At 46.7% G+C, this 9,453-nt stretch overlaps 1 protein-coding gene across 1 annotated transcript; it reads right to left on the bottom strand.

Annotated features, from left to right (window-relative positions):
- Window positions 1–5,407: 5,407 nt before the first annotated feature.
- On the bottom strand, window positions 5,408–9,134 carry LOC121625388 (transcription factor Sox-9-A-like). The gene is made up of 3 exons (XM_041963480.1): window positions 8,351–9,134; window positions 7,885–8,135; window positions 5,408–7,676 (listed from the first exon to the last, which is right to left on the bottom strand). The coding sequence occupies exons 1-3, from the start codon at window positions 8,776–8,778 to the stop codon at window positions 6,859–6,861; spliced, it is 1,497 nt and encodes a 498-aa protein (XP_041819414.1). The 5' UTR covers window positions 8,779–9,134; the 3' UTR covers window positions 5,408–6,858.
- Window positions 9,135–9,453: the final 319 nt, after the last annotated feature.

Here is a 9,453-nt window from a genome sequence, read left to right on the forward strand (position 1 = left end):
CGAGCAGGTCTGGGGAGGTGTTCGGTCTGGCTCGAGCTAGCTAGCATAGCTACTGTGCAGCTAGCTAATGTAACTCATTCTTTTGTTGTGCATTTCTTTCATGGTTTTAGACATGCAACCAAGCTTCAGGGGTTTACTGTATTCTAAGATGAACAAGTATACTGTATCTAGTTCATCACTTGGGACCATTTGTGATTTTAACAAAGACAAAGCAAGAATTAGCTTGTTGGCAGCTAGCTTGTTAGCAGTTCCCGTGAAATTTTCCCATGCGTATTATGTGTCTTTCCAAACTGACTGTCATCTGGGTATGAACTCAGCTAAATTACCGTCCCTGTTATTTTCGGAGCTATATTCGTAGCCGTCTTGCCTTGCGCCGCGCCATGTTGGTGCGTCTATAGTGACCTCACAGATCGCTGAGATAAACGTTTCTCCCCGGCCCTCCCTGCTCATGCCGAACCCAGTGTCTCACCAGCACCCTGTCAAGCCCCGTCCTTCAAACCTCACACTACTCCAACAATGGTGCGCTCCTTAATTGTCACCCGTATCAAGCCTTTAACCGGACAGCCCGCGTGGAAGGGTATCGGATGGTAATCAGCACGGCAGTCTACGGTTAGTGCTGTCACTCAGAGCCTCTGACGTCACGCCGGCATGCCTGTGTGATTAGTTCTGGTTCAGATCCAGCTGACCTGCATTGTCACCCATGATCAGCGTCCTGCAAATGCCTGTAATGGGACGAACACTGTTCATTTAGAGTTTGCAGTGTTGTAAATTAGAAGTATGTGTTGCGACGTAGGGGGAGGCGCTTTGAGGCTGGGGCTGCCATCCTGTCTGGAGCCTTAGATTTAGGAATTTTTTTGCATGATCATGAACACAGAAATATTTGTTTCTATAATTTTAAGTAACCTTCTATTATGTATTGTCCATTTATTTCTCTTTGTGTTCACCCAAATGACTCACAAAACATTTTTTCACTTACCTGACCAAAGGCATGCCAACACTCTGTCCTCAACGTTGCATTTTTTATAGTACTAAATGTTCTTGCAAAACATGTTTTTGGAGGAAATGTAATTACTGCCTGGATTTGGGCATATTTTCATTCCCAAGAAAGGGTACATTCTTGTTCTGCATGCTTAGTCATGGAGCAATCATGATTTGCCAATAATTGAAATGTAACAAAAGTTAAATGGTTCCTAAAAAAAAGTTGGGATGCTGTGTGAAACAGAAAAAACAGAATGTCATAATTTGCTAATCCTTGCTCCAAAAACACCTGTTTGGAACATTCCACAGGTAAACAGGTTGCTGGTAACAGGTGATAGTGTCGTGATTAGGTGTGAAAGGAGCATCCTCAACACAAAAGTGTTTTCACTTTGTCTGTACTGTGTGGTCGTGTACAAAAAGATGCTACATCTTTCTGGTTCATGTAGCCCGGTAACCTCGCGTTATCCCAGCATAGTGCCACCCAGCCTCGAGCCTTTCAGATCTTATTTCACTCGTCAGGACTCCTTCGTCCACCAAGCAGAGCCTGATTCAGTAAAACGTGGGGCCTTTTGTTTCTTGCTCTTTTGGTTTCGATCGTGTAGAACTCGCTGTGATCGCAGCTTATTTGGCCGAGACGCTGCTCATGCCTCTGATGTGACGTGACTTGTCTGCTTGGCTGTCCGCGGTGGAAAACATCCATATGAAACATGTCATCTGCCCTGAGCTTGTTACTACCATTTCCCCTGTCATGCGAGCGCTGCAGAGACTGATGGCTTTTTCAGATGGGATGATGTGCTACTTGCTCCTGACCACAGTCGGCCTACACTCCACCTTTGATATCCTGCCATCTGTCTTTTCCCGCTCTTGTTTACTTTGTTATCCCACCTCTCTCTTTGTCTTTCGTTCCTCCAGTAAGAGGAATGTGTGAAGATATTTTTAAAGCTGTACAGGGTGAGATTTTCACCGAGAAGTGGGGCTGAAAACCGTCCCAAACATCCCACATTCGCCTCATATGCTCAAACGTGTCTAGAATGGTCATACAGTTCAGCCCCTACTGCAACAATTCATCAAAACTAGACAAAAACAAGTAGGAAACAGTCTGTCTATAGCAATTTTTTGGATCAAACACCTGCATCTTGGTCGTACTGTGAGATACATCTCATCTGGCAATGATATGTCTGTGTCTCCTGTGCAAATCCTGGTTTACTGTCACCATCTGGGACCCAAAATGGCTTCTTGACATCCACTTTCCTTTAATTTGCGGCCTCTGTAGTTTAAAGGTTGAATTCATGATATTATTCTACACTGTCCGACAGGATCATTTAAACTGTATTCTCTATCCACTCGCTCCATCTCGCTGTTCAAGCTACTCACTTGCACTGAATGAAATATCTTGCCATCATCAGGAAATATTTTAGATGTTATGTGCAATGTTCAGCTGCACAGCATGAGTTTGTAATAACTGTCAGTTTGAAGACGATGTACTGCAATCCTCTCGTGCTACCTGCACGGTGGGAAATAAAAGAAATGTTTTTCAGAATGGGCTCAGTAACTTTTTTTTTTTTCATGTTCAGTCCCTTTGGTCTCTCTGGCTATGAAGCGTCACGGACCAGCCGAGTTGGTAGAGTGTGCTGTTTACTCGCGTTATATAACGTGGTGGCGCTGAGGTCCAAAAATTCCAGCACTGCCATTCAGAGCCATCAGTGTGTTGAATGCTGACTGTAGCTTTAATCAAGTAGCTACTGCTGCTGCATGGTGACCTGAAGCCACGTTACAGCGTGCTTATCCATGTCCAGGGACCTGAGCTGTGTTGCAGTGCAGTTAAACCAGATGGCACACATTTGCAGTGCATTGCAGTGATACAGTATCTTAACCACTGCAGAGAGAGGGCGTGTAGTGGGAGAGGAGCTGAAAAGAAAACAACTTGTCATGGGACTTTTTTTCATCGTTGACAAGTCCGTCTGTTGCACTTAAAGATCACCAACTGCGTGCAGTCATGTCATATGTCCTCTGTCACCTTTCTGACTGGCACATGCTGTTCCCATGCAGAGACAGATTGCAGATACTTGTTTCCGTGTTCTTGCAGTCAGTGTGCTGTATCTAGTTTCCGCTGCATTGGTGGCATTTTTGTTTACGTGACAAGAACCTGTAGACAGATCCATCATCCAACTGCGACGATCTGTCAGCACGCTGGAGCTCAAAGTATAAAATCCCATTCGCAGCAGAAACGTCTGTAGCTCTCAGCTGACTTGTTACCAAGCCTCAGTGACGGCTGCGATAACCAAAAACCTGTTTTATTCCAAACAACTCCTCACGGGGAAGCAGCTGTAAGGCCGCAGTCCATCAGCAGCCGTGCAGTACAAAGTGAGTCTTGGCTGCATGTCCGTCCCCGTCTCGTGTTCAAAAGCTGCCTCCAATGAGTACGAAAACATTGTGTCGCCTAACACATAATCCACATCATAGGAAAATGGTGTTTGGTCCCCTGGCAGCGTGACATCACTCAGCGTTTCCCCTCCTCGACCTTTGTCAGATGCCAGCGCTGAGGGCCCGAGGGGAGGGGTCTGCTGCTGAGCAGCTTGTGCCCACTCCGATATTCAAAATATAATATTTCATCAAACTAATAAGAAACAACTGAAAGAAGTACACGGAGCCTTATGTGTTTTGTTTTTGCCTTTTGGTTGTTAATTAGTTGTGATAGTTGCAGCTCTGTAACAGATGCTCTGCTTGAAGGGAGCCCAAGAACAAATGCAAAGTTCCATAACGGGTACATGGTACAATAGTCAGAAGTTTCCCCTCAGTCAGATCATCAAATGTTAAGCAGCACTGCTGTCTGTGTCATGTTAGATTCAAGGTCTGTAGAACAACGTAGATGCTGCAACTTTTGTACGACTTCAAGATCAAACCTAAGGATATTATCCCTGTTTTTACGGACGAAACTCACCAATTTGCCTCAGTGGTCTTTACATTCGTAACAACATGTGAACAACAAGGCTAGTTTAATAGGGACAGATATGTAGCATCAACCGATGAAACATAGGCCTGCCACATAATTTAAAGGCTTATCTAGTTTTATACATCTGTCCTGAGATGGGGCTTTATGCAAGTACATGCAGCTCAGCGAGAAGACACACGCTGACACAAGACACAAACTGTAACACAATAAAAGTACCACATGTGCCGAATGAACAACCTGACAACATACCTGACTAGATTCCAGCAGGGGACATCACAATTCCCGTCTGTCTCTTTGCTGTCAACCTTCAAACAAAGGCCAACATGCCAAATGTCTAATCCCCTTTCAAAAACTGTTTCGAATGATCCCATTCTGAGCTCTGTGGGTGAGACTGATCCCCGCAAACCTCTGTCCCCAGGAGGTTTGACGAATAGGGAACCTGACACTTCCCCAAAGATGTTCCTGAGCCAGGAGCTCTGAGGTGTCACCGCGTCACTGAGCACCTTTCATCCATCACTTTCTTGATTAATTTTACTATATTAAACAGGAAAATAATCATATCCTACACTCCAGGGTGATTGTTTTTCTGACCAACAGTCAAAATTGCAAAGAAATTCAGTTTGAGTTGTAAAATAGAAAAAAAAAAGCAGCATATTCTCACATGGTTTTGACTTTTTTAAGTACTATTTAAGTACTATTCTATTAGTACTCTACAGTACTAATTGCACTGGGTTGCATCGGATTGTGTGTTCGTGTAGTTGCATCTGTATCCATCGATGCTTTGTATATGTTCCAAATGTAACTTTCAGAAATGAAGTAAAAAAATGCTTAACCTGCGTTTTTAGCTTGATCGCTGTGCAGTCTGAGTGACCATCTGAAGCTAATGCATGAAAAGTAACCTGAGTTGGACTTACTAGGTTTGCGTTCACATGCATGCAGGGCAAAGCTAAAGCTAAAAGGCTGTTACAGTCCAGAATGTAGCTGCTTTGCATGAATCTCTTCCTCCCCTACCAGGATTTTATCGAAGAAGGACCTGCTCACCCCGCTTTCTTTCCCTCCCAAGTATCTTCTATTGAAATCATTTCTGATTCTTTTCAGTAGTTTTACAGCACTTGCTATATCGAGTGCCCCCCCTCCAGGTCCCCCAGAGCCTCACCCCCTGCTGCTACCAGCTGACAGGGAGTGAGGGAAGAAGAAAATAAAAGCAGGGGGAAAAAAAACAAGGCTTCTGGGAAAACAAACACTCGTCCTGTTTCTTGGCGCTCATCTCTTAACCCTTTCACTGACTCAGCCGTGTGGAAAACACAAGAAGTGCGATGTGTTGGAAGGTGCTTCGCTGTCGTCCGTAATATAGCGCGCTGATGTTGCACAACTGGATCTTTCCCTGAGTTTTAGCCCGAGGGATGCACGACAAAAGCCTTTTTTTCAATAGCTTTTTCTTTTTTATTGCAAATACATATACAAAAGATTCTTTAAAGACAGTACAAATACATGGCAAGATCACAGAGGGAAAAAAAGAGTATTGGAAACATCAGTTCTTTGATATTGAGAGAAAGGGAAATGGAGCTTGCGGAGCAGAGAGGATGCACAGTCCCCCTGCTGATGGCACAAACAAAAACAGAAGAAAAAAAACTGTAAAAACCTTGCAACTGAGATAACATTTTCCAGTTCTTTCAGCCATAAGTCCAACTCAAAGATAATTCACAAATAACAAATAATCCGTACACATTTCGTTAGATAGTCCCCCCCCCCGACCCACAGAAAAAGGCAAATACATACTTAAAATAGACATTTACATAAGATAAATAAACCAAAAAAAGACGATTACAACGTGTACCATTTTTTCTAAGTACCCCTGGCTTGAAAATCAAAATGAAAAAACGGGGGGAATTATATGCAATTACACTGCAAAGGGGACAATTCATTAGTTATAAGAATAGTATGCAAAATAATTACTTTGAAATAAAATTAAAGCTAATAAATAAATAAAGTTTTAAACTGGATTTGACCAGAAGGGAGGGGTGAGGGGAGTGTTTTGGACACCAGCATGGTGAGAGACTGCAGGGGGGGGGAGGGGGCACCCAAGGGGTCAAAGGTGACTTCCTGTAGCTGTCAAACACACGCTGTTGGACGGTAAGTGTAATCTCAGCTGTGGCCACATGCATACACGCACGCGCACACACAAACACACACACACACGTACGCAAAGTTTGAAAGAAGTAAAAATCCAAGGCACGGATGGTGGAAAGGGCTGCAGTCTCCCCCCGTCAAGACAGCACAGCATTGTGAAACCGAGTCTCTCCTCTCATTCTCTGTATTGCCTAATAGCTCCTCCAATGATCGTGACACATAACTTGAGAAAAAAAAAAATCAACAGCTTAAATACAAACCATACTTGCTGAATGGCACAGAAAAGCGCAAGCGATAAAAAAAAAAATAAACACAGATCCATGTGTGAAAGTGATCAGAGAACCAGATACTGCACTACCATGAGTGGTTAGTTGCCGAACTGTTTGACATATAAAGCTTTTTGTTTTATATCTACAGGTACAAATAATTACCCAAACCCTCCCCCACCCCCACGGGTTACAAACTGCCAGCGTATGAAGGGAAAGAACAAAAAGAAACATACACAGTACCTACTGAAATATCAACAATCAATAAGTCCTCACAGAGGATTTTCCTAAGTCTTCTCATCTCTCTAAAAATATATATAGTTTCTATCAAGATACAATAGCAAGGCACGACGTGAGCCAATCACAAGTCCAGCTCTCCTCTTCTTCTAATTCAAGTGTCTGACCCAGGGAGCGGCTCTGGACGAAGAGCTCTCCCTGGGGTAAAGTGTATTGGAGTGAGTGTGTGTTTGATGTGTGTGGCTGTACATGTCATGTGTGTGTGTGTGTTGTCTCTCAGTCTGCCGGGGCGGCTCAGGGTCTGGTGAGCTGGGTGTAAACCGGAGCCTGCTCCCAGTGCTGCGGGCTGCTCTGAGGGATGGAGGGCACCCCCGTGTTGTCGGCTATGGGCGTGTACATGGGCCTCTGGCTGGGGCTGCTCATGTAGCTGAAAGTCGAGTACAACCCCGAGCCCTGCCCCGCCCCCGCGTGGCTGTAGTAGGAGGCGGCAGCGGTGTTGCCCCCCTGGTGGTCGGAGTAGTCGTACTGCTGCGCCCTGGAGATGGCCGGGTAGGAGGAGGAGGGGCTGTAGTGCTGCAGGTTGAAGGGGCTGTAGGCGACGTGCTGAGGGGAGCCCTGCTGCTCGCTGTAGTGGCTTGGGCTCAGCTGCTCCGTCTTGATCTGGGTCCTGTGCTGGGCCTGAGCCGCCTCTGAGCTGCCGCCGCCGCTCCCCAGGGTGGTCAGGGTGTGCTGCTGCTGCTGTCCCTGCTGGCTTTGGCTTTTAGCCATCCAGGCCGTGACGCCTCCTGCCTGCGGGCTGACAGGGGCGCCGCTGCTGATGCTGTAGGTGCCGGTGTAGCTGACTGGGGTGGTGTTGCCAGGGCCGCTAGCAGAGCCGGGGTGCCCATTAGGCGGGAGGTACTGGTCGAACTCGTTGACGTCAAATGTCTCGATGTGGGAGATGACGTCGCTGCTCAGCTCCCCTATGTCCACATCGCGGAAGTCGATGTTGAGCTGGCGCCCTCCAGGGCCATCGGGCAGGGAGCGGAGGCCACCTTCACGCTTTAGGTCCATCTTGCCTGAGCTGACATCAGTCTTTGGGGTGGTGGGAGGGGTAGGGGGGCCCTGGGAGCCTGGAAGGTAAAAAAGAAATAGACAGATCAGATTTTGCATTCTATATTCAATAAGTATTCACTTTAATACTTTTTTAAGCAAACCAACAGGGCTGCAAAATGGTGTTTAAAAGATCTCCAGAGAGAACATGAGGCATTCAAACAAGCACTGAGTTAAATCACTTCTGAGAGAACTGGGGGAAAAAAAGCGTATTTTACTTCTGCTCACCTGAGTGCTCACCCGGAGAGTGGACCTCTCCCATGCTGGAGGCCGGGGAGTCCGCCTGCTGGAGAGCTTTGAAGATGGCGTTAGGGGATATGTGCGTCTGCTCGCTGCCGTCCTCCGACTCGCTCTGTCCGTTCTTCACCGACTTTCTCCGCCGGGGCTGGTATTTGTAGTCCGGGTGATCCTTCTTGTGCTGCACACGGAGCCGCTCAGCCTCCTCCACGAACGGCCGCTTCTCCCCTTCGTTGAGAAGTCTGTGCGTAAAAAGGAACATTAATGTACTATTACACTACTTTAAATCTATTCCAAGACAAAAAAAAAGCTGTCTAAATACTTCAAGTCGTTGAGCTGATTTGGCTTGCACAGAAGTGTAAATGGTTCATGTGCAAAACAGAAACGAAGTAAAACAAAAAGTGAACAAAAAAAAATGCATTCTAAATCTGTGTAAAAGCGCAGCATTCACACTCACCTCCAGAGTTTCCCCAGAGTTTTGCTGAGCTCCGCGTTGTGCAGGTGTGGGTACTGATCCGCCAGCTTCCTCCGCGCAGCCTGAGCCCACACCATGAAGGCATTCATCGGTCTCTTAACGTGAGGCTTGTTCTTAGAAGATCCGTTAACGCGCACTGGCATAGGCACGAGGGTCCAGTCGTAGCCCTTGAGCACCTGGGACACGGCGTCACGGATGCAAGCGGGAAACTTATCGTCCTCGTCCTTCTTGAAGTCTGCGTCCGCTCTGAGCAGCCCGTTCTCCGACGGCCGGGTGTTCTCGGTGTCGGAGCCAGAGCCGGACGGGCACGGAGAGCCCGCGGAGTCCTCGGACATGCTCGGGCTCGGGGCATCAGAGAGACACTTGTCTTGTTCCTCCGTCATCTTCAGGTAAGGGTCGAGGAGATTCATACGAAAAACTGTTTGGTACCAAATTACGCGTGAAACGGGGCGGTTATTTCTGCTTTCTCGCGAGAGGAAGAGTCTCTAAATGGACTTTACCGTGCCAGGATGAGCTTGATCAAAGTCTTTCAACTGAGAGAAGTGCACAGAAAATTCAGCTGACTCTCCTCTGCTCCGGTGCGTAAAACCGATCTGGAGAGCGAGTGTCTTTACGCATGAGCGTCTGGCGGGCTCCGATAGGATGAGCGTGTTTTCTGCAAGCGGGTCCGCGCTTGAAACGGCAAAAAACAAGCCAGCGGGTAAGAGTTTGCTTTAAACTCGGAAGGATGAAATGGTAAAGTGCTCCTTTCTGGTCTCCAAGTACAATCCCCAGAACGCGTGCTTTGAACTGCAAACGGACAGCAGACGGCCTTTATAACAGCGTTACCATGCCGCACAGGAAAGCCCGAACCTGATTGGGCGATAGCACGTGACGCCAAAGTAGAGGAATTTGATCCCAGTTTCCCCCCTCCAATAACCACCACAGAAAACACACACACACACACACACACACACACACACACACTTTCTCTCAAACATACACACTCTGCCTACCAGCCAGTATATGTGCTGTTTAATTCAGATGGATTTTCCTCAAAGAATGATTTCCACCATTTAAATCAGATATGTAGGACATTTGTTTCT

The sequence above is a fragment of the Chelmon rostratus genome, chromosome 21, assembly GCF_017976325.1.
Source record: "Chelmon rostratus isolate fCheRos1 chromosome 21, fCheRos1.pri, whole genome shotgun sequence".
In the NCBI taxonomy this organism is placed as follows: Eukaryota; Metazoa; Chordata; class Actinopteri; order Chaetodontiformes; family Chaetodontidae; genus Chelmon; species Chelmon rostratus.

Excerpts from the sequence above, each read along its gene's own strand:
- LOC121625388 (XM_041963480.1), bottom strand. The coding sequence starts at position 8,778 with ATGAATCTCCTCGACCCTTACCTGAAGATGACGGAGGAACAAGACAAG. Across the intron at positions 8,136-8,350 it reads ACTCTGGGGAAACTCTGGAG|ACTTCTCAACGAAGGGGAGA; the intron begins GTGAGTGTGAAT and ends TTTTACGCACAG. Across the intron at positions 7,677-7,884 it reads CTCTCCGGGTGAGCACTCAG|GCTCCCAGGGCCCCCCTACC; the intron begins GTGAGCAGAAGT and ends TTTACCTTCCAG.